We start from the raw sequence: 25,769 nt of genomic DNA, 5'->3' as shown, positions 1-25,769 counted from the left end.
TTTCCTGTAGACAGTAATGCCATATTGTCAGTCAAAATTTAGGGCCAAGTAAGTACCACTCTTTACTTGGGTAGTGGCAAGTATGTTGGAAGTCTTCTTAGTTTTATTTTACTTGCATAGGACTTGTGTGGAATATTACAGGCACCAGGCATGAGCTTCAGCAGCTCCCTAAATCATATTTTATGGTCAGTAAATATTTTCACATGTATTTTGAGGTCTACAAATTTAATCTGACATTTGATGAGATTATTAATCCTAGCAGGGGAAAGCCTTGAACTCACTGCTGAAACCTGCATCTTGCTCTGCTCTCAAGCTTTCTAACTCCACCTATCTTTTGTGGTGTTGCAGTCAGGTTCACATTGCTGGTAGAAATCACCCAACCGAGGGCAGCTTGAGGTTTGTTTTGGCTTGTAGGCTCAAGGGAGAAGCTCCTTGATGGCATGGGAAAATGTTGGCATGAGCTTAGGGTGGACATCACCTCCTGGCCAACATAAGGTGGGCAACAGCAATAGGATAGTGTGCCAAACACTGGCAAGGGGAAACTGGCTGTAACACCCATAAGCCCGCCCCCAACAATACACTGCCTCCAGGAGACGTTAATTTCCACTTGCCATCAGCTGGGGAGAGTAGCATTCAGAAGACCTAAGTTTGTGGGGGACACCTGAATCAAACCACTACACATGGCTTTCTATCATCTAAAGGTACTTATTTCTCATGTCTGTCAAATTCACTGATGACAAGAATTCGGCAAGAGAGCTTTTTGCTTGGATCATCGCAGACTGAGTGGTTCAGATAGACGTTCCCTCTGAACACGGCCCGGGAACGATACAGCACTGACAGCTAGGGAGGGCAGAAACCCCAGTGGTGAGCTGGGCATTTGTTGATAGCTGAATTTTCTCTTGAGGTCTCAGCTGGTGTGAAAGTCCTGCTGGGGGTTAAGAAAGCAAAGCATGGGCCAGTTGTGGTGGCACACGCCTTTAATCCAGCCAGTGGAGGCAGAAGTAGGAGGATCTCTATGAGTTTGAGGCCAGCCTGAAAGTACATAATGAGTTCCAGGTCAGCCTGGGTTAGAGCGAGACCCTACTTCAGAAAATAAAAAAAAAAAAAAAAAGGGAAACCAAGCAAAGCATGGTCATCAGCACATGGCAAGGAGTTCAGTAGCAGCCTCAAGGTCCTGGCCCTCCATGCATATAAGCTTTACTTGCAGGGTGTAATTAGGCTCTGTTAGACAGTGTAACATGTCCAGAATAAAGTATGTAGAGACAAAGAATAGAAATGCAGATGGGGGCTGGGGAGATGGCTCAGTGATTAAAGGAGCTTGCATGCAAAGCCTGCTGTCCCAGGGTTCAGTCCCTCAGTCCCTATGTGTTGCAGTCAGGTTCTCACTGCAGGTAGAAAACACCCAACTAAGAGCAGCTTGTGGGGGGAAAAGGGGTTATTTTGGCTTACAGACTCAAGGAGAAGCTCCATGATGGCAGGGGAAAATGATGGCACGAACAGAGGGTGGACGTCACCTCTTGGGCAACATCAGATGGACAACAGCAATAGCTGAGTGTGCCAAACACTGGCAAGAGGAAGCTGGCTATAAGCCCACCCCCCAAAATACACTGCCTCCAGGAGGCTTTAATTCCCAAATTGCCATTAGCTGAGGACCTAAGCATTCAGAACACATAAGTTTATGGGGGACACCTCAATCAAACTATCATACCACGTAAAGCTAGATGCACAAAGTGGTGCTTGCATCTGAAATTGATTTGCAGTGGCAAGAGGCCCTGGCACACCCACATGTCCATCTTCTCTTTATGTGCTCATAAGTAAATAATAAATCGCAGATGGGAACTGAAATGCGATGTGCACTGTGAGGGGCAGTTCTAAATGGTGCTCTCAGTACTGTCGTCAGAGGTGGAAGAGGGCAATCAAGCAGTTTTATTGGAGGGATTCTCAACAGAGACTTTCCAACAATGATAAGAGACAAAGCCACAGGTTAACACACCCTAAATGATGGAAACTACCTGAGCACATCCTCATCAGACTTTCAAATCCAGCAATATAAAAATCACAAAGCAGACTTCAAAGCAGCAGTAGCGGCATGGAGAGGCATGGCTGAGCCCGGAGTGGGCAGGAGAAACTGCATGGACTTAGAGCCTACCTACGCCTTGTGAGAATCATGTTCGTACTTGGGGCATTCAGCTGAGCCTCTTCCGCACGGCGTGCCACCTCAGTCGCACTGAGGTTTCTAGTCTTCATTTGCCCGCTGCTAGTGCTGGGATCGACGTGGAGAAGCAGACTTCAGATTGGCGCCTTCGTCTGCAAACCAGGAAGTCCAAATTCAGGAAACGGTTGCTGAGGCACCTACACTCTCTCCTAAGTAATTCAGAATCACTGCTACTGAGCTTAAATTTAAATTTATTTTATTTTTATTATTTGAGAGTGGGAGGGGCAAATAGAATGGATACACCATGGCATTCATCCACTGCAAACAAACTCCAGATGCATGTGGCACCATGTGCATCTGGCTTATGTAGGCACTGGGAGATTGAACCTGGATCCTTAGGTTTTGCAGGCAAGTGCCTTAATCACTAAGACATCCCTCCAGCCTTAAAATCAATTTATTTTTAAAATGCAGGATAAAAGATCTTTGTGTGGAAAATAATAAGTTTAGAAATCATGAACCTTACTGATTTTGAACATATAATTTTTATAATCTAAGAAAATACACAAAAGAAAATTTAACTTTTCATAACTAGAGTTAAACTCATGGACTGGAAAGGTGGGTTAGTGGTTAAGGTGTATGCCAGCAAAACCAAAGGACCAAGCTTCAGTTCCCTGGAATCCACGTAAAGCTGGATGCACAAGGTGCCCCACATATACATCTGGAGTCATTTGCAGTGGTTGGAGGCCCTGGTGAGCCCATTCTTTCTCTTTGTCTGTCTCTTTCTCTCTGTGTCTCTTTCTCTCTCACTCCCAAGTGAATAAGTACAATATTTTTTTTTAAAGAAACTCAGGTTGGAGAGATGGCTTAGCAGTTAAGGCACTTGCTTGTGAAGCCTAAGAACTCATACGTTCAAATCTCCAGGTACCACATAACCAGACACACAGTGATGCAAATGCTCAAGGTCTCACATGAGCCACAAGGGGGCGCACATGTCTGGAGTTTGCAGCAGGCTGAAGGTCCTGGTGCACCCATTCTCTCTCTTAAAAAAAAACTGCTTATTTTTAGGAATCTCAAATGTGGCATGGATCAATGAGAACTCTACAATTATATTTTTAAAATACTTTTTATTATTTGTAAGTAGAGACAGAAAGAAGAGAGACAGAATGGGTATATCAGGGCCTCCAGCCACTGCCAACAAATTCCAGATGCATGTACCACCTTGTGCATCTGGCATTATGTGGGTACTGCAGAATCGAACCCAGGTCCTTAGGCTTTACAGGCAAGTGCCTTAACCACTGAGCCATCTCTCCAGCCCAGTTCTATAATTACTATGTATTAAATTATAATTGATGCATAATGAATAACTAGATATTGCATAACACATAGCTTTATGAAAGCAGAAACAAGTACTCCATGGGTAGTTTGTATTTAAATTCAGCAAAAGAAGCTCAGAAACTTTTCCCTTATTAGTGCTCCTACCAGTTTCTGATGTTAGCACAGTTATGTTCCAGATGGATAATCAGGCCGTTAGCTTGTTAGTAAGTTATATGAGAAGGAAAAGGATGGGCATGAAATAACATTTTCAGATAAACACAACCAGAACCCGATCATTAAGATTCTCACATTAAAGGACTGTAGGAGAACTGTGGTCCCAGACTGAACTTCAGATCTGCAGGAGGTAAATGCATTGCATATTTAAGGAAATTTGAATGTATAAAACATTTACTGAAATGTCTTTTAGAATTTTAAATAAGTAAAGAGTTTAAAATGTAGCAAAACTTACGTAGGGGGCTGAAGAGATGGCTTAGCAGTTAAGGCGCTTGCCTGCAAAGCCAAAGGACCTCGTCAATTCCCCAGGACCCATGTAAGCCAGATGCACAAGGTGGTACATGTATCTGCAGTTTTTTGCAGTGGCTGGAAGCCCTGATGTGCCCATTATCTCCCTCTCTGTCTCTCTCCCTCCCTCCTTCCCACTCTCAAATAAATAAATAAATAAAATATATTTTAAAAAAACTTAAGTAGGAAGTGAGTGAAGTAAAAGTGGCCAATAATCTATCATCGTCTAGAAAATGATCATGAAACTTGAAACAAATATGAAATGAACCAACTTGTAATTATCTCATTTAAAAATGGGGAAGGGAGGGTCTGGAGAGATGGCTTAGTGCTTAAGGCAGTTGCCTATAAAGCCAAAGGACCCAGGTTCAATTCCCCAGTACCCATGTAAACCAGCTGCTCAAGGGGACATGTGTTTATGGAGCTTATCTGCAGCAACTGAAGGCCCTGGTGTGCCCATTCATATTCTCTCTCTCTCTCTCTCTGCCTCTTTTTATCTCTGTCCCTAATAAATTAATAAGTAATTATTTTTAAAAATTGGAAAGGAAGATATCCTTAACAAATGAACAGAGGAGAAGGTGTGGTAAGATTTCAGAATGCGGCCCAGTAGAAGTTAGCACAAGGAAGGCATTGGACTACTGTCTTCTGAAATTCCACCACTAAGTTTGGTCCATGGAGGGCTTTGAAAAGCTTAGGTAGTGAGTAGATTCTCACCTAATGGATGAGAGACTCTCTGTGCCCAGACTTATAAACAATGTGGTTTATTCTACATGCTGTTTTCCTTCTGGGATTCTGGAATTTTTTTTTATATATGAGATAGAGACCCTAAGTGACCTGCCCCCAGAAAAACCCTGACCCCTGAATCTCTAGTGAGTTTCCATGGTAGACAGCATGCATACATTTTGGCACAAGAAACAGAAGCATAAATTTCCTGTAAGTTCTAAAGACACCACATCTAGCCTGGCCTGGTGTATAGACCTATGATCTTGTCTACTTGGGAAGGTGAGGCAGGAGGATTGGAAGTTCTCCTTTGTATGCAGGAAATCCTAAAGAATTTATAGATCAGACAGTGAACTGAGTGGTGACTTTGGCTTTGGACATAAACATTGGCTTTTCTGTGAATTGGCAACCATTAGAAAATTATACTTGAGGGCTGGAGAGATGGCTTAGCAGTTAAGGCATTTGTCTGCAAAGCCAAAGGACCTTGGTTTGATTCCCCAAGACCCACGTCAGCCAGATGCATAAAGTGGCACATGCATCTGGAGTTTGTATACAGTCACTGGAGGACCTGGCATGCCCATTCTCTCTCTCACTCTGCCTGCCTCTTTCTCATTCTTTCTCAAATAACAATAAATAAAATTGAAAAAGCTGAAAAAATTGTAAAAAAGGAAAATTATATTTGAAAAATAATAACGTACATGAACATAAGAAAACACTCACTGAAAAGTATGGAGGTTTATCAGAACAAAACATACGGGGCCAGAGTGTAACTTGGTGACAGAGTCCTTGCCTAGTGTATGTGAGGCCTGGGGTTTACTTCCCAGCACAGCAAACAACAATGAAACAAACAAAAAAACCCAAAGAAACAGAACCAGAACTATAAGCCCAGCCAGTTCTGTTGTGAAACTTGACAAGCTGATTAGAAAGTAGGAATGGAGATGTAAAGTACCAAGGTCGCTGAGGACGAAGACAGTGGAGAGGACACACCACCTTCAGTAGACAAGAGCCGTGGTGGAGCAGTACCACATGGAATAAACCAATGGAAGAGCGTGATAGGAAACAGCAGACATTCCAAGCCAGGAAAACAGTCATAACACCTGGTGTGTCCTTCAGGTATGACCAACTGACTTATTTAGACAAAATGATACTGGTTATAGACTGTCTTTGAGGAAACAGAAATATAGCCAGTTTCCCACGGAGCTTAATTAATCAATTAATTAATTAATTTTATTTATTTATTTGGTTTTTCAAGGTAGGGTCTCATTCTAGCTCAGGCTGACCTGGAATTCACTCTGTAGTCTCAGGGTGGCCTCGAACTCCCAGCCATCCACCTACCTCTGCCTCCCGAGTGCTGGGATTAAAGGCGTGCGCCACCACGCCCGCCTGAGCTTAATTTTTTTAATCTTCAAGTTTAAATTTTTATTTTTTCCAGTATTGAGCTCAGAGAACTGGAGAAGAAATTGAAAGCAGCTTACATGAATAAAGAGAGGGCAGCCCAGATTGCAGAGAAGGACGCCATCAACTATGAGCAGATGGTAACGCTACTTTGGGTTCTCACGTTGTCTTGTGCTCTTAAACCACTAACAGGCCGGGTTCAGAGGTGGCGCACTCCCTAACAGCTTTCTGGGGCGAAGGAAATGGCTTCGCAGCTAAGGTGTTTGCTGTGAAGCCTGAGGATCCCAGTTCAGTTCCCCAGGACCCACGTAAACTAGATGCACAAGGAGGCACATGTGTCTGGAGTTCATTTGCAGTGGCTGGAGGCCCTGGTGTGCCCATTCTCTTTTTCTCTCTGTTTCTTCCTCTTTCTCTCTCTCTCTCTCTCTCTCAAATAAATAAAATATTTTTTAAAAGGTTTCCAAATACTCATATAATTTCCAGATCTTTAAGTACTGAAAATCTTGATTGATTTCATGTGGGTCCTTGTTTCCCTTCGTGTCCGGCCTCTGCAGGCCCGGACCTCCTGCCGTCTTTATGTTCTCTAACCGACAAATCCTTACGGTACAGATTGTTAACATTCTCAAATATAATAGTCATGCTAGTAACCTTTTGATTTTCAGGTGTTCATATTTTCATAATTTTCTGCAGGAAACTTTGCTACTTCATAAAACGATCTCTTTTCCCTGGGTTTCTACTTTTACCCCTTTTCTAACTCTCAGCATTGTACCTAGTGAGGGCCAGGATCGCTGTTAGGTAAAGGAGTCTTGGATGCCCTCAGTAATGTTTCTGTGCAGTATGGGTATAAGGTTTGCCTCGTTAACACTGGAAACCAGGGGGGATGTTGTCACTGCAGTGCACACTGCCACCTAGAACGGTCTGATTTTTCTTGGTCTGTTCTGTTTTATGTAGTAATACAAATGTGCACACAGGATCCATGTGCCATTTACAACCTGTAACCATTTTGTTTTTATTTTCATTTTCTTTTTTTTTAGTAGAGAGAGAATTGGTGCACCACGGCCTCCATCCACTTAAGGAACTCCAGACACATGTGTCGTCTTGCGTGTATGAGTGACCTTGCGGCACATGCATAATCTTGTGCATCTGGCTTACATGGGATCTTGGGAGTCGAACATGGGTTCTGAGGCTTTGTGGGCAAGTGCCTTAACCACTAAACCATCTCTCCAACCTTTTATTTTCACTTTTGCACATGTATGTGTATGCAGTCCTAGTGATTTGCTCTTTACCTAATAAAAAACGTTTATGGTGGGCTGGAGAGATGGCTTAGCGGTTAAGGCACTTGCCTACAAAGCCAAAAGACCCTGGTTCAGCTCCTCAAGACCCATGTAAGCCACATGCTCAAGGTGGCGCATGCATCTGCAGTTTGTTCATAGCAGCTGGAAGCCCTGACATGTTCATTCTCTATCTGTCTTTCTCTCAAGTAAAATAAATAAATAATGAAATACGTTTTAAAAGTTTATAGGTTAGGCTTTATAATATTCAGCTCTGTCTAAAATATTATACTGTGCTCATATTTGAAACTGAACAAGAAATTGTGTGTTAATATCAGAAACGTGATGCAGAAATAGCCAGAGTCATGATGGAGGAACATGAGAGGTTAACAAAGGAGGAAAACGCCGCGGAAAACAAGCGCAACAAAAACAAGGCGCAGTACTTCCGGGACTTAGAGAAGCAAGTTGAAGAACAGGAGAGAAAAAAGCAGGAGGCCTACGAGCAGCTGCTGCAGGAGAAACTCATGATCGATGAGATCGTCAGAAAAATCTACGAGGAAGACCAGATGTGAGTGAGTGTGCCCCACTGTTCTGACCTGCCCGAGATGTGTGTGTACACGGTGTTCTGACCTGCCTGAGATGTGTGTGTACACGGTGTTCTGACCTGCCTGAGATGTGTGTGAACACAGTGTTCTGACCTGCCTGAGATGTGAGTGAACACAGTGTTCTGACCTGCCTGAGATGTGAGTGAACACAGTGTTCTGACCTGCCTGAGATGTGAGTGAACACAGTGTTCTGACCTGCCTGAGATGTGAGTGAACACAGTGTTCTGACCTGCCTGAGATGTGAGTGAACACAGTGTTCTGACCTGCCTGAGATGTGTGTGTACACAGTGTTCTGACCTGCCTGAGATGTGAGTGAACACAGTGTTCTGACCTGCCTGAGATGTGTGTGTACACAGTGTTCTGACCTGCCTGAGATGTGTGTGTACACAGTGTTCTGACCTGCCTGAGATGTGTGTGTACACAGTGTTCTGACCTGCCTGAGATGTGTGTGAACACAGTGTTCTGACCTGCCTGAGATGTGAGTGAACACAGTGTTCTGAGCATATGGTGTAGGCTAGTGTTGTGATAATGATGACCATTACACAGTGCTTTATACTGTTTTAGCTGTGATCACATATGTTTTGTTTATTTGCAAGCAGAAACCAATTCTTCATCTCTATCAGCATGATTGTTAATAGATTAATGAGCTAATAAATGATATCTGCTTGTTAAGTGACTATATAATACAAGCCTTTTTTTTCTTAAATCTGTCCACATTATATGTGTTTTGATGTGTTTTCTTGGTGGACAGCTTAAGTACAGAGTATATAAGACTCATGCTTACTGATGGCAGCCTTTTTGAAATGAGATGTTGCAAACCTCATTAGGGGTCTGGGACAATGGCTCAGGCAGTAAAGCCTTTGCCAGGCAAACATGAGGGCCTGAGCTTGGACCCCGCCATCCATGTAAAAGCCACGTGTGGAGCGCACGCCTGTCATCCTAGCCACTCAGGAGGTGGACAGCAGGTCTCTGGGGGCCAGCTGGCTAGCTTGACTAGCTGACTTAGTGAACTCTGGGTTCACTGAGGGACCCTGGATGACTGGATAAGGTGGAGGGCAATTGAGGAAGATAGCAGTCATCACCCCCTGGCCTCAATATGCACTTGTACACACATATATATTGCTGCGGTGAGGTTCGCATTGTTGGCAGAAGTCACCAGACCAAGAGCAGCTTGTGGGTAAAAGGGTTTATTTTGGTTTACAGAATTGAGGGGGAAGCTCCATGATGGCAGGGTAAAACAATGGCATGAGCAGAGGGTAGACATCACCTTTTGGCCAACATCAGGTAGACAACAGCAGTAGGCTAGTATGCCAAGCACTGGCAAGAGGACTGGCTATAACACCCATAAGCCCACCCCCAACAATACACTGACCCCAGGAGGTGTTAATCCCCAAATCTCCATCAGCTGGGAACCTAGCATTCAGAACACCTGTTTATGGGAAGCGTCTAACTCAAACCACCCCATATACACATGCAAAAACAAAAACAAACAAACAAACAAACAACCTTCATTAGCAGGTTAGAGGAGAGAAGAACTTCCTTGAAACTGTATTTAGTGTCATGCAAAAGCTATCAAAGTGGTTGTTGATCAGCAGACTATAACTTAGGAAGGGTGTTCTCCCACATGATTATCAACAGAGGAACTTTTGTACTTCTTGACGTTTTATTGTTTGTTTTTTTTTTTTTTTTTTTCTGAGGTAGGGCCTCACTCTAGCTCAAGCTGACCTGGAATTCACTATGTAGTCTCATGGTGGCCTTAAATTCACTACGATCCTCCTACCTCTGCCTGCCAAGTTTTGGGATTAAAGGAATGTGCTCCACACCCGGCTCATTTTATTAGTATTTCTATAACTAGAAAACCATACCCATAATTGCTTTTTAGGGAAAAACAACAAAAATTAGAAAAAGTGAATGCAATTCGAAAATATATTGAAGAGTTTCAGAAAGAGCAGGCTCTCTGGAGAAAAAAGAAACGAGAAGAGATGGAAGAAGAGAACAGGAAAATCCTCGAGTTTGCCAACATGCAGCAACAACGAGAAGAGAACCGGATGGCCAGAGCACACGAGAATGAGGAAAGAAGACTGCAAACGCAGAAGGAGGTAGCTAGTGCCAGGATCACTGCCCTCGGCTGGGCATGATCAGATCAGTTACCAGATCTGGGTTCCCTAAACATTTGTTTCCAAAACATTTCACAGCTGGTTTGGAAGCTGGAAGAAATGCAGCGGCAGCGAGACGACTTGGAGCAAGTGCGCCAGGAGCTATACCAGGAAGAGCAAGTGGAACTGTACGACAGGAAACTCAAAGTAAGTTCCTGATCCGGAACACGAGCGTAGAGGGAGTGTCATCTGAGGGGAAATGGGATATGGTGGCTGCAGCCGGGCAGAGGGGCAGTTACTGCGCAGGTAAAGATACTTCAAATTGAATAATAATGAAAGGACAGGATACCAAAATATGTGGGCTGTTTGTGTCTTTAGTTACATGTATTAGAAAAGAATGATTAAAAGGTAAGGACTGCATGTTTATAGGAACATTTGTAGATAAATATTCACAGCATGAGGTAGAGTCTCACTCTAGTTTAGGCTGACCTGGAATTGACTCTGTAGTCCCAGAGTGACCTTCAATTTACAGCAGTCCTCCTACCCGGCTTAGAGAACACTTTTTTAAAATTTTTATTTATTTATTTATTTGCAAGCAGAGAAAGAGAATAAATTAATGGATGTGCCAGGGTCTCCAGCCACTGCAAACAAACTCCAGATTCACATGCCACTTTGTACATCTGGCTTTACATCTGGGTTGAACATGGCCATTGGGCTTTGCAAGCAAGTGTCTTTAACCACTGAGTCACCTCTCTAGTCCCAAGAATGCTTTGGAGGTCAGCTGCTTTCCCAAGCAGAATGCCCTTGAGATTGGTCTATGGGATTGGTTATATTGGTATATGGGTTGCAGTGACAGCTGTGGGCTGCATTAGTGACGGCTTAAACAACTCTGCTGGCATCAGGAGCTGATTTCTGCTATCCCTAACTAACTGGACAGTGACTGATGGCTGGCTGGCTGCCTGCTTGTTCTGATCTTCCTTGGAAGGTTCTGGAAATTCCTCTTGAGGTCCTGGAAGGATTGAGCCTTGGGTGCACAGTGGTACCAGCTCAGGGGTGGGCCTTACGTCCCCAGGCTGGCTGGCTTTCTACCCTTGCTTCTCACTGCTCTGGGCCGGGGCCATCTCCCATGCAGTGTCTACTCATGAGTCCTAGGTCAAGGCTGTGGTACTGAAGGAGAACCCAGGCTCCGATGTCTGTTAAAACTTAACCTGTCTGAGACCCTACCTCAAAAAAACAAACAGAAACAAAACAAAAAAAAAAGTTACCAGAGTGGTTTCAATGAACAGCAGTTCCTGAAACCACACGCTAGGCTTTAGAACATAGACCAGACCAGGAACCTGAAGCTCTTAGTGCATAAGCCTAATGTTTATCCAGCCCTACCGGAGTTGATCAGAGCCTGCTGTGGGGTTGCATGCCTTTTATCCCAGCGCTTGGGAGGCAGAGCTGGGAGGAGTTTGAGGCCACCTGAGACTACATAGTGAATTCCAGGTCAGATGGCTTAGAGTGAGACTCGACCTTAAGAAAACAAAATTAAAAAAGATTGTTTGGGGCTGGAGAGATGGTTTAGCAACTAAGCGCTTGCCTGTGAAGCCTAAGGACCCCAGTTCAAGGCTCGATTCCCCAGGACCCATGTTAGCCAGATGCACAAGGGGAGCACGCGTCTGGAGTTCCTTTGCAGCGCCTAGAGGCCTTGGCGTGCCCATTCTCTATTTATCTATCTGCCTCTTTCTTTCTCTGTCTGTCACTCTCAAATAAATAAGTAAAAAACAAAAAACAAAAACAAAACAAAACAAAAAGATTGTTTGGTCAAACATTTCCTTGGTTTTTAGCCAGATGTCGTAACTGTTAGATTAAATTAAAATTTTCCCTGAGAGGTGGATTCCCAGAAAGACCAACAGTACAATTGTTTCAAATTTACTACCACCTAGAGTAAATTCCTGTGTGCAGTTATGATAAACTCAAAGGAAATTTCAACCTAATGGCACAATAAGCCTGTCTTCTGTGAGCCTCTAACTTGTATTTGATACATAGCAAGTAAATACTAAATAAATGTTATAAAAACACTGGGTATCCAGTACCTCAAAGAAACATAAAATAAATTCTCTAGGAATTAATTTATTTTTTGGAGAAGAAATGACACACACACATGAATACAACTAAGTGACAGCCAATGCAGGTGTTAAGGACTTTTGATGTCTGAGGTTACTGGCCTGCCTGGAGTTTGTGTTAGTCCTGGATAGATTAGAAGAGAGAAATATTTAAAATTCATGCCAATCCTAGCTGAACAAATAGATGATAATGCGAAATAGTAAAATGCAGTTAGAAGAACTGAGGTGTTAGCAAATGATTACAGTAAAGTTGTATTTTCTGGTATGTTTGAAACTTTTCACAAAAAATTTGGAAAAGTTTGCAGGAAAACAACTTAGTTATGTCAGGTGAATTTATAGTTCCTTGGGAAGAAACTTCTAGTTGTCAGTGCTAAATTAATGCTTTTAAGTTGTAGAGAGAGAGGGGAAGGAGAATTTGAAGACTAGAAAAAGCAGCCTTGACTTCCTAAGGGAAGAAGTTGGAGACAAGGAACATGCGGTTTGGACATTATAACTGGATAGTACATCCTGAACGGTCCACGATTCGCAAACTCAGGTGTACAAAGTGATTATCACATTAGCTGGTTTCAAAGCAGTCCCATGCTAACTCAGAGTTCAGAAACAAGGTGGTGGGCATATTCAAACTACAACTTAAAAATAACGTAGTAGGGCTGGGGAGATGGCTCAGCGACTGAGGTGCTTGGCTGTGAAGCCCCAGAACTTGGGTTTGATTCCTCAGGACCCATGTGAAGCCCGTTGCACAAGTGGACTCATGCATCTAGATCTCATTTGCAATGGCTAGAGGGCCTGGTGCTCCTGTTCTCTCTCTGTGTGTACGTGTTTCTCTCTTTCTCAAATAAATAAAATATTCAAAATGAGTAATAGAGGGATGGGGAAGTGGCTCAGTGGACAAAGCACTTGCCTTTACAACTCTTGAGTACCTGAGCTCAGAGCCCCTGACCCCATGTAAAATCTGGGAGCTATGCTGGGTTTCTGTGATCACAGCGTGCCTGTTACTGGATGGAGGCAGAGACAGAATTTCCCGTAGCAACATACTACAATAGAACCTGCCTCAAACAGTGAAATAGACAGGTCAGATGTGTTGGCACACGCCTTTTCCCCAGAACTTGGGAGGCAGAGGTAGGAGGATCACCATGAGTTTGAGGCCAGCCTGGAGTGAGTTCCAGGTGAGCTCGGGCTAGAGTAAAACCATACTTTGAAAAAGAAACAATAACAACCAGAAAAAATGAAGAAGGCAAGGACCAGCCTGAAAGTTGTCCTCTGTCCTCCACGTGTGCACCATGGTATGTATATGCCTCATACATGTGAACATATACACACACCACATACATACATACATACATACATCTAAGAATAAGTGCTTGGCCATGCTAAGGAACGTGCCCCCTGTACAAATGGGTTTGGAAAGGTGGGGCAAGATGCCATGAAAAAACTTAACTTCTTGGTTTGAGATTCATATTGTCTTACTGGGTGTCACCAAGCTCTGTCCTGCTGACTGGTCTCCGAGACAGCATTTCACCCTGCAGTACCAACAGTGGCCACTGAGTCAGCTGTCCCCCGTGTCTGTGCAGGAGGAGGCTGAGGAGAAGCTGAGGAAGAGAAAGGAGATGAAGCAGGACTTCGAGGAGCAGATGGCCCTGAAGGAGCTGGTGCTGCAGGCTTCCAGGGAGGAGGAGGCGGCGTTCCGGAAGAGCATGCTGGCCAAGATGGCCGAGGACGACCGCATTGAGCTCATGAATGCCCAGAAGCAGCGGATGAAACAGCTGGAGCACCGGCGGGCTGTGGAGAAGCTCATTGAAGAGCGCCGCAGCCAGTTCCTCGCAGACAAGGTCAGGGGGAGGCTCAGGGTCCACCTGTTCACCCGCCAAACGGCTGCTGGGAACCGCTGGCGTCCCGAGCCGTGTCGCACGTCGTCTCCCGTCATGTCACTCGTTTAGTAGAGCACCTTAACAAACTGCTACTGATGCTTTCTGTGCCATAAATAGTTGCTGGTATTGAGAACATAAGAAATACAACTGAGTCCTGGCCACCTGTACAGTCATGTTCTTGGTTAAGAAAAAAAAATACAGAAGTGATAAAGACAGGTCATGCATTTTACACACACACAGCATGCATGATCATGATGGTGTGAGCACGCTGACTCGGCAGAGGAGAGTGGCAGATCGTGGATAACCTTTGTATTATTTTAAGAAGGGGTTTCTTTCCACGAGGAGAATTCAGACATGCTAAGCTTGACATTTGAGATGATCCTGGGAGCAGTGGTGAGAGTAGGTGTCAGGAGAGAGTGATGGGCACAAGGGAGACAGGTGGGTGAGGAGCGTCCTGAGTGCCAGTGACGAGCGCAGCACGCAGAGGGGGAGGAAGTGTGCGACAATGCTTGGTGACCAGTTCGATCTGAGTAGGAGACTTCAGGCCACTACTCATAAATAACACTCCAGCTTCTCTAGCCACTGCAAATGAACTCCAGATGCTTGTGCTACTTTGTGCATCTGGCTTATGTGCGCAGGAAAGCACCTTAACCACTGAACAATCTCTCCAACCCTAAGAAATGTATTTTTTTAATGTGTGTGGGGGGGTCGCCCCTCCACCATCAGTATATGAGTGCTGTCCTGAAGAAAGTATGGATGCCATTCCATTTTGTGGACCTTTTGGATATGTGGGTTCAGGGGTTAGAAGGGCACTGGCTGTGACTTTGGACACACTGGTTTGTGCATTCATGCTTCACTGGAAGGCTGGAAGAATTCTTATCATGTGTGCCACTAGATGGTGGTGCGGGAAGAACTAGAAGGGTTGCAGGTAAGGATAGAACGGCAGAGAACATTAAGTGTGAAGGGGACATTTCTTTGGGTATAACAACAATATTTTTAAAAATATTTGTTTATTTATTTGAGAAAGATAATGGGCATGCCAGTGCCTCTAGCCAGTGCAAGCCAACTCAAGATGCATGCACCAACTTGTGCGTCTGGCTTACGTGGGTCCTGGGGAGTTAAGCGTGGGTCCTTAGGCTTTGCAGGCTTTGCCTTAACTGCTAAGCCATTTCTTCAATCCTGCAACAATATTTTTAGCAGTATATCGCCTTAACCACTCGGCAACCTTGTCACATAACAATATTTTTAATAACTGAAGTGCTAACCATCTTCAGTAAGATATATAAGTCATTCACTCTTCCAACCTCATTACAAATGACTTTTAACTTTAAAATATCTCCCCCTTTCTATTTTGAAGATGCAGGAAGTAAGGCATAGACATGTGATGCATATTCCCCAGAGTTTCACAGTTAGAAAGTGACAGCCAGGATAAAGGAATGAGTATCAGAGTGTGTTCTTTGTCTCTAAGGACAACATAAAGAATTCTCAGGATATTTTTGTAACCTGCAAGACATTCTTTTTTTTTAATTTACTTATTTGAGAGCAACAGACAAGGAGAGAGAGAGACACCAGAGCCTCTAGCCACTGCAAATGAACTCCAGATACATGTGCCACCTTGTACATCTGGCTTACATGGGTACTGGGGAATTGAGCCTCAAACTGGGGTTCTTAGGCTTCACAGGTAAGAGCTTAATCACTAAGCCATCTCTCCAGCCCTGTAAGACATTTTTGAATGTGTTGATGAAGGAACCAAAGTAAACAGAAACTCTTGGTAACGTTTGACCTAATGGAGAAAATGACATACAAATGTCCAAAATACTGGATAATATGTGAATCTCCATAATTGTTAAGAATACATTTCTTGGGCTGGAGAGATGACTTAGCAGTTAAGGGGCTTGTCTGCAAAGAATAAAGACCCAGGTTCAATTCTTCAGTACATGGGCCAGATGCCTGTGAAGCCTAAGGACACATGTTTGACTCTCCAGATCCCATGTAAGCCATATGCACAAGGTTGTGCAAGTGCACAAGGTGATACATGTGTCTGGAGTCCAATTGCAGCAACTGGAAGCCATGGTGTGCCACTGTGCTCCCCCCACAAAATATAATACATTTCTTAGGGCTGGAGAGATGGCTTAGTGGTTAGGCGATTGCCTGTGAAGCCTAGGGACCCAGTTCGAGGCTCAATTCCCCAGTACCCACGTAAGCCAGATGCACAAGGTGGCGCATGCATCTGGAGTTTATTTGCAGTGGATGGAGGCCCTGGTATGCCCACTCTCTATTTCTCTCTCAAATAAATAGATAATATATTTTTAAAAGAATACATTTCTTGTGTATAGTGTTAACACTTGGTATTGCACAGTGTATTATTTGTGGCACACTGGTGGTAAACGTGGTGTATTAACTGTGCGGCACACTGGTGGTAAACGTGGTGTATTAAATGTGCGGCACACTGGTGGTAAACGTGGTGTATTAACTGTGCAGCACACTGGTGGTAAACGTGGTGTATTAACTGTGTGGCACACTGGTGGTAAACGTGGTGTATTAACTGTGCGGCACACTGGTGGTAAACGTGGCGTATTAACTGTGCGGCACACTGGTGGTAAACGTGGTGTATTAACTGTGTGGCACACTGGTGGTAAACGTGGTGTATTAACTGTGCGGCACACTGGTGGTAAACGTGGTGTATTAACTGTGTGGCACACTGGTGGTAAACGTGGTGTATTAACTGTGTGGCACCCTGGTGGTAAACGTGGTGTATTAACTGTGTGGCACACTGGTGGTAAACGTGGCGTATTAACTGTGTGGCACACTGGTGGTAAACGTGGTGTATTAACTGTGTGGCACACTGGTGGTAAACGTGGCGTATTAACTGTGTGGCACACTGGTGGTAAACGTGGTGTATTAACTGTGCGGCACACTGGTGGTAAACGTGGCGTATTAACTGTGTGGCACACTGGTGGTAAACGTGGCGTATTAACTGTGCGGCACACTGGTGGTAAACGTGGCGTATTAACTGTGCGGCACACTGGTGGTAAACGTGGCGTATTAACTGTGTGGCACACTGGTGGTAAACGTGGTGTATTAACTGTGCGGCACACTGGTGGTAAACGTGGTGTATTAACTGTGCGGCACACTGGTGGTAAACGTGGTGTATTAACTGTGCGGCACACTGGTGGTAAACGTGGTGTATTAACTGTGCGGCACACTGGTGGTAAACGTGGTGTATTAACTGTGTGGCACACTGGTGGTAAACGTGGCGTATTAACTGTGCGGCACACTGGTGGTAAACGTGGTGTATTAACTGTGCGGCACACTGGGGGAAAGGTGTGGTGTATTAACTGTGCGGCACACTGGTGGTAAACGTGGTGTATTAACTGTGGCACACTGGTGGTAAACGTGGCGTATTAACTGTGGCACACTGGTGGTAAACGTGGCGTATTAACTGTGCGGCACACTGGTGGTAAACGTGGCGTATTAACTGTGCGGCACACTGGTGGTAAACGTGGCGTATTAACTGTGCGGCACACTGGTGGTAAACGTGGTGTATTAACTGTGGCACACTGGTGGTAAACGTGGCGTATTAACTGTGCGGCACACTGGTGGTAAACGTGGCGTATTAACTGTGCGGCACACTGGTGGTAAACGTGGCGTATTAACTGTGCGGCACACTGGTGGTAAACGTGGTGTATTAACTGTGCGGCACACTGGTGGTAAACGTGGCGTATTAACTGTGTGGCACCCTGGTGGTAAACGTGGTGTATTAACTGTGTGGCACACTGGTGGTAAACGTGGTGTATTAACTGTGTGGCACACTGGTGGTAAACGTGGCGTATTAACTGTGCGGCACACTGGTGGTAAACGTGGTGTATTAACTGTGGCACACTGGTGGTAAACGTGGCGTATTAACTGTGGCACACTGGTGGTAAACGTGGCGTATTAACTGTGCGGCACACTGGTGGTAAACGTGGCGTATTAACTGTGCGGCACACTGGTTGTAAACGTGGTGTATTAACTGTGCGGCACACTGGTGGTAAACGTGGTGTATTAACTGTGGCACACTGGTGGTAAACGTGGCGTATTAACTGTGCGGCACACTGGTGGTAAACGTGGTGTATTAACTGTGCGGCACACTGGTGGTAAACGTGGTGTATTAACTGTGGCACACTGGTGGTAAACGTGGCGTATTAACTGTGCGGCACACTGGTGGTAAACGTGGTGTATTAACTGTGGCACACTGGTGGTAAACGTGGTGTATTAACTGTGCGGCACACTGGTGGTAAACGTGGTGTATTAACTGTGGCACACTGGTGGTAAACGTGGCGTATTAACTGTGCGGCACACTGGTGGTAAACGTGGCGTATTAACTGTGCGGCACACTGGTGGTAAACGTGGCGTATTAACTGTGCGGCACACTGGTGGTAAACGTGGCGTATTAACTGTGCGGCACACTGGTGGTAAACGTGGCGTATTAACTGTGTGGCACCCTGGTGGTAAACGTGGTGTATTAACTGTGCGGCACACTGGTGGTAAACGTGGTGTATTAACTGTGGCACCCTGGTGGTAAACGTGGTGTATTAACTGTGGCACCCTGGTGGTAAACGTGGTGTATTAACTGTGTGGCACACTGGTGGTAAACGTGGTGTATTAACTGTGTGGCACCCTGGTGGTAAACGTGGTGTATTAACTGTGGCACCCTGGTGGTAAACGTGGTGTATTAACTGTGTGGCACACTGGTGTTAAACGCGTATTAACTGTGGCACCCTGGTGGTAAACGTGGTGTATTAACTGTGCGGCACACTGGTGGTAAACGTGGCGTATTAACTGTGTGGCACACTGGTGGTAAACGTGGTGTATTAACTGTGTGGCACCCTGGTGGTAAACGTGGTGTATTAACTGTGGCACCCTGGTGGTAAACGTGGTGTATTAACTGTGTGGCACACTGGTGTTAAACACGTATTAACTGTGGCACACTGGTGGTAAACGTGGTGTATTAACTGTGCGGCACACTGGTGGTAAACGTGGCGTATTAACTGTGTGGCACACTGGTGTTAAACGCGTATTAACTGTGGCACACTGGTGGTAAACGTGGTGTATTAACTGTGCGGCACACTGGTGGTAAACGTGGCGTATTAACTGTGCGGCACACTGGTGGTAAACGTGGTGTATTAACTGTGCGGCACACTGGTGGTAAACGTGGCGTATTAACTGTGCGGCACACTGGTGGTAAACGTGGCGTATTAACTGTGCGGCACACTGGTGGTAAACGTGGTGTATTAACTGTGCGGCACACTGGTGGTAAACGTGGCGTATTAACTGTGTGGCACACTGGTGGTAAACGTGGCGTATTAACTGTGCGGCACACTGGTGGTAAACGTGGTGTATTAACTGTGCGGCACACTGGTGGTAAACGTGGCGTATTAACTGTGCGGCACACTGGTGGTAAACGTGGCGTATTAACTGTGCGGCACACTGGTGGTAAACGTGGCGTATTAACTGTGTGGCACACTGGTGGCAAACGTGGTGTATTAACTGTGTGGCACACTGGTGGTAAACGTGGTGTATTAACTGTGGCACACTGGTGGTAAACGTGGCGTATTAACTGTGTGGCACACTGGGGGTAAACGTGGTGTATTAACTGTGGCACACTGGTGGTAAACGTGGCGTATTAACTGTGCGGCACACTTGTGGTAAATGTGGTGTATTAACTGTGCGGCACACTGGTGGTAAACGTGGTGTATTAACTGTGCGGCACACTGGTGGTAAACGTGGCGTATTAACTGTGCGGCACACTGGTGGTAAACGTGGCGTATTAACTGTGTGGCACACTGGTGGTAAACGTGGTGTATTAACTGTGGCACACTGGTGGTAAACGTGGTGTATTAACTGTGCGGCACACTGGTGGTAAACGTGGTGTATTAACTGTGGCACACTGGTGGTAAACGTGGTGTATTAACTGTGTGGCACCCTGGTGGTAAACGTGGTGTATTAACTGTGGCACCCTGGTGGTAAACGTGGTGTATTAACTGTGTGGCACACTGGTGGTAAACGTGGTGTATTAACTGTGCGGCACACTGGTGGTAAACGTGGCGTATTAACTGTGTGGCACACTGGTGGTAAACGTGGTGTATTAACTGTGCGGCACACTGGTGGTAAACGTGGTGTATTAACTGTGTGGCACACTGGTGGTAAACGTGGCGTATTAACTGTGCGGCACACTGGTGGTAAAGCCCTGCACATTACCTGCACAGGACACCAGTGGTAATATACATGGTATTACCTGTGTGGTACACTTTAGGCAGAGTTTTGGAGGTGTATCTGGAAGTACATGAGAGCATAGAGAAGACTGGCGAAGGGTTTCATAAACCTGCAGCACCTGGAATCCTCCTGCATGGAGAAGTATGCGGCAGGCAGAGTAGACGTGATACATCAGGATATTGATGTACTACATTCTAAACAAAAGGAGGGAGATGATGATCCGGGATAGATTATAAACAAAGTAGGAGGTGACAGGAAGAAAAGAATTTGTTCCTGTTTTTTTGAAATTTTTATTTGAGAGGGAAAGAGGCACATAGTGAGAATGGGTACACCAGGGCCTCTAGCCACTGCAGCGACTCCAGGCACATGTTCTACCTTGTGCATTTGGCTTTACATGGGTACTGGGGAATTGAACTAGGGTCCTTAGATTTTGCAGGCAAATGCCTTAACTGCTTGAGCCATCTCTTCAGCCCATCTTGGTTTTTTATTACTTATTTCCAAAGGGAGAGGGAAGGAGGGAGAGAACAGACACACCAGGGCTTCTAGCCACTGCAAACAAGCTCCAGATGCAAGTGCCACTTTGTGCATCCGGCTTCTGTGGGCACTGGGGAATCAAACCCTGGCTCATTAGGCATTGCAGGCAAGTGCCTTAACTGCTGAGCCACCTCTCCAGCCCTATCCCTGTTTTTAAATAAAAAGCAGATGAGAGATGCTTTTGTTTAGCATATAACGTGTGGAAGTCGTCAAAAGAACTGGGAGGTTTCAGCTGCGAGAGGCTCCAGAGCGCAAGCTGTCGCACGCTGAGTCAGGGCTCCGGACAGGCCGCGCCAGCTGCAGGCTTGCTGCTGTGAGCCAGGAACACCTGAAAACATGCCAGAGGCAGGCACACAGAAGAGTTTTTTGGGCTGTTTTTCTAGAAAAAGTTCACCTGGAGTTAAGCAGCACAGAAAGATTTAATAATATGATTCCCACAAAGGATATGTAACAATGAAAAGCAATCAGAAGGCCTAGGATTTGAGTCTTGGAGAAAACTAGGAAAGATAGACCAAGACATGGTCAAAAACGTGAGTCTAGATGTAGTCACAGTGCACAGGAGGCCAGCTGTGTCTTTGACCTGTGCCCTAAATTTTGCAACTGGTCTCTTTGTAAACATCAGTCCATTTGCCACAGGTTATCATGATTTTTTTTATTTCATTAGTTGGAGAAAGTATGGGTACTCCAGGGTCTCTTGCCACTTCAAACAAACAAACTCCAGATTCATGTACCACTCTGTGCATTCGGCTTTACATGGGTACTGGGGAATCAAACACAGACTGGCAGGCTTTGCAAGCAAGCATTTTTAATCACTCAGCCATCTCCTCAGTCCAGTTATGATTTTAAAAAATTTTACCATGTGCCTTTCTTGCATAAACTTCAGTGGACTCTTAAAGTAAAAACCTCAAGTCATTAGGCAGGATATAAACCAATCATAGGCAGGATATAAACCAATCATGACCTAACTGTAGTCTTGAAGGGAGATAATTATAAGTATGGTTTGCCTGCTACACTGTAAAAACTTTATAAATGTTGGATTAGTGAAGGCAGTCAGCTGCTTGCTCAGTGATCAAGAAGGCAGAAATAAAAAGGCTTGTAGAAGTGTCCAAAAGACAAAACCTTGAACACTCTTCACATTCAAAAGCAGTGATGAGCCCTTGCTAATGGGTGAGAGCCTGTCAGAAAGCTCGTGGGGAAATCAGCAAGATGTGTGCAAACTGCCATAAGACAAAACCACCCAGTGCCTATTCTTACACAACGTGTGCATTGATTTTTAATATTTTATTTATTTATTTGAAAGAGAGAGAATGGGTGTGCCAGGGCATCTAGCTACTGCAAACAAGCTCTAGACATGTGCATCACCTTGTGCATCTGGCTTTACTTGGGTACTGGGGAATTGAACCTGGGACCTTAGGCTTTGCAGGCAAGACCTTACCTGCTGAGCTTTCTCTCCAGCCCCATGAATTGATGTTTTAAAACTGTAAGCATTCCCTATCCTAACCCCTGAAGAAGTAGGCTTAGCTCACTGGTCAGTAAAGTTAGACAATGTTTTTGTTCTGTCCCCAGGACATATGTAGGTCTTTACGATGATGTAACTTAATAATTTATGTCATTACACAGTCCTAAAAGACACATTGTCTTCTTTATTACAGAGATAGCTTCAAATTCTGTCTACTTCTAAGAATTTGTATGGTTTAGACAAAATCTGAACAATCCTCAGGAAAGCGTTTCCCACAGAAATATTCCAAATTTTTCCTGAATATACAGACTGGCTCCATACCTCCCTAAAACTTTTGAAAATTAGAAAAATTTGTATTTATAGAAAATAAAATAAGGACCACTAGTCAAGTTGTTGAGCCATATCATAAGGGAAATTCTATATTATGGCCAAACTAGTTACATCATTACACAAAGATCTAATAAGTGGGGCAGGAGATAGAGTTCAGTCGTAGAGTTCTTGCTGAACTCTGGTATGCATGAGGCTCTGGGTTTGAATCCCAGCACTGCAGAACAAAACAGACTTTCAGTCATAACTGTCATTGTTGTAGGTTTAAAGGAGTAATGATAAAATGGATAGATCTGTATGTGCATGTCCATGTCAAAGATGTGTACAAAAGTACCTCTTATACTTTCAGCGAGTTCGGTTGTGGTCGCGTCGCTCACGGCGAGAACAGGGGTATTGGAAAGCGTGGGCGGCTAACGTGCTCTCCCTGTTGTGCATTCCAGCGGCGAGAGCTGGAAGAGTGGCAGCTGCAACAGAGCAGGCAGGGCTGCATCAGTGACGTCATCGAGGAGGAACGGCAGAAGCTGCTCAAGGAACACGCTGCCAAGCTACTGGGCTATCTCCCCAAGGTGAGGGTCCCCAAGGTGTCACCTCGTGACCTTCAGTAAGGGTGTCTGAGTGTCGGAAGACATGGATGTCATTTGCTCTTGCTTTGTTATGAAGCAGCAGTGTGGTCTTGGCTGGTGCCAAGCTTCTCTGAGCCCGTGTAAACATCTCCAAACTAGGAGTTGGTTTTGACACTTTGGTGATAGTGATACATTTATTGAACTTATATTTCATTTCAATTAAAATTAATGAATGTTGAGACGGTCTATAGCCTAAGGTGGCCTCATATTCCCTCTGTAGCCAAGACAGACCTTGAACTCCTGATCCTCCTGCCACCACTTCCCGATTACAGTGGGCACAACCACTGCCACTTTGTGTGATGCTGGAGGGGAAGCCCGGGGCCTTGTGCAGACCAGGCCCGCACTGTACCAGCGGAGCTGCGCCCCAGCCTTGGGGCCTCCGCTCTGGACTTCCTTTCCTTTCGGCATAGGAGTTCCAGAAGTAAACTGCCCCAGGGTAGCTGTAAAGTTTCACGTGCCAAAGGTGATGGATGGCATACATGAAGAGACATGGTAATTGGTGACGTCAGTGACTGGCACATGCTTGAAAGTCTGAAATGAATGTGCTGTGTGTTGGGGGTTGTCAGTTAGGCCATAAGTAGGTCTTTAGAAGGTGGTCCACAGTGAGCCCCACACATCAGCTGAGCCCGGTGTCCTCACTGTGAGGTGGAGCTGCTTCAAGACAAGAGCAGGAGACAGTATACCGAGTCTTTCCCTGTCAGGCACGCGAGCAGTACACAGTAGTTACAAAGCAGAAGACACAGAGTCCTACAATAAATGTCTGCCTTGAGGTGACAAATCAGGGAGTGAATCAGCCCAAGAATCTTCTGACTATATTTGGAATAATAATTTTTAGAAAACACTTTTTTTCTGAGGTAGGGTTTCACTGTAGCTCAGGCTGACCTGGAATTCACTATGTAGTCTCAGGGTGGCCATGAACACACAGCGATCCTCCTACCTCTGCCTCCCAAGTGCTGGGATTAAAGGCGTGCGCCACCACGCCCAGCAAGGATTAAGTTTTATAACTATAACTCTTGCATAGATTCCACTGTCTTGGAGAACTTTACAAACCTCATGTCTATATGTATGGTGACTATATGTGTGTTAATCTTTTTTTTTAAGATTATTTATTTATTTATTTGAGAGTGAGAGAGAGAGAAAGAGGCACATAGAGAGCGAGAGAGAGAATGGGCGCGCCAGGGCTTTCAGCCACTGCAAACGAACTCCAGACGCATGTGCCCCCTTGTGCATCTGGCTAACGTGGGTCCTGGGGAATCCAGCCTCGAACTGGGGTCCTTAGACTTCACAGGCAAGCACTTAACTGCTATGCCATCTCTCCAGCCCAATATGTGTATTAATCTTAAAATGATTTAGTGACATATTCTGAAGTTCCACATAATTCATCAAATGTTTCTGTTGCAGGGAGTGTTTAAGAAAGAGGATGACATCAACATGCTTGGGGAAGAGTTCCGGAAAGCCTATCGGAAAAGAAGTGAAGTTTGTGAAGAAAAGTGATAGTCAAGATTTGGTAAAACCTGGGTTTTTTGTATGCTGCCACTAGATGTCAGTGTAACATTTATTTTACAGTTCAGTGATAGTGGAAACCCACTGTGTATTTGGATATCCTAGAACATCACCAAACCTCATAATTTGTAAGGAATTAACAAATTAAACATATGAATAATTTAACTGAAGAATTACTCCCTTTTATTTTGCACTGATAATGTTATTTCTCTGACATCATGTTACAGAACTACACACATGCACATATGCACGGGCTAAACTTCTCAGTGACTCGACACTGTTCAGAGGTTCAGTGTGCCGTCAGGACAGTCTGTTCTTGACAATACAGCTGCAGCCCAAAGTGAATTCCGTTTAGGGAATTCGCTTCCTTGATATGACTAGGAAAATATTTAAAATTTGGTTTTAGTGCATGTTTTGTTGTATGCTGTGAGGAAAAGTAAAGTGCAGTATTACTAAGGCGCCTTGCTGTCACATGAATAAAGAACTGCTCTCGGGAGAGCTGTCATTTGTGAGCCAGGGTTGACTCTCCAGAACATTAAATACAGTTGGTTTTACTTGACAGATAAAACTGTGTGTTTATCATGTTTGGCACAATGCATAAGTATATCTACATTGTGGAATGAGTAAATCTAATTACAATGCATTACCTCATACGGTTACCATCTAGTGAGGTGGTGTTACCACTCAACACCCATTCTTGACCCACAATCACACCCCTGGATTTCTTGCCCTTTCTGTTCTTATCTATGATTTTACATCCTCTGACCAACATCTCCAATGCCACCCTCCCATCTTATCACCCAGCCACTGGTAACCACAGTTTCACCTTTATGAGTGAGGTTATGCAGTACTTGTCTTTCTGTGCCTGGCTCACTTCAATAACATGACATCCATGTCACTGCAAATGACCCACATATATATATGATATACATATGTTTCTTATCCACTGATGGGCACTTAGGTTTATTCTATATCTTGACTGTTGTAAACAGAATATAAACTGATGAACTGTGTGAT

At 44.7% G+C, this 25,769-nt stretch overlaps 1 protein-coding gene across 1 annotated transcript in view; it reads left to right on the top strand.

Annotated features, from left to right (window-relative positions):
• The window catches only part of Mns1 (meiosis specific nuclear structural 1), a 39,841-nt gene extending 14,924 nt beyond the window's left edge, over window positions 1-24,917 (top strand). The window contains exons 4-10 of the mRNA XM_045160470.1: window positions 6,141-6,243; window positions 7,713-7,942; window positions 9,862-10,078; window positions 10,175-10,282; window positions 13,755-14,012; window positions 23,067-23,192; window positions 24,651-24,917. Coding sequence (XP_045016405.1) covers window positions 6,141-6,243; window positions 7,713-7,942; window positions 9,862-10,078; window positions 10,175-10,282; window positions 13,755-14,012; window positions 23,067-23,192; window positions 24,651-24,743 — 1,135 coding nt within the window. The 3' untranslated portion in view covers window positions 24,744-24,917. The remainder of the gene's footprint in view (window positions 1-6,140; window positions 6,244-7,712; window positions 7,943-9,861; window positions 10,079-10,174; window positions 10,283-13,754; window positions 14,013-23,066; window positions 23,193-24,650) is intronic.
• Window positions 24,918-25,769: the final 852 nt, after the last annotated feature.

The sequence above is a fragment of the Jaculus jaculus genome, chromosome 10, assembly GCF_020740685.1.
Source record: "Jaculus jaculus isolate mJacJac1 chromosome 10, mJacJac1.mat.Y.cur, whole genome shotgun sequence".
In the NCBI taxonomy this organism is placed as follows: Eukaryota; Metazoa; Chordata; class Mammalia; order Rodentia; family Dipodidae; genus Jaculus; species Jaculus jaculus.
The sequence above is the reverse complement of the archived record's forward strand: the minus strand, read 5'-3'. Positions and strand labels throughout refer to the sequence as shown.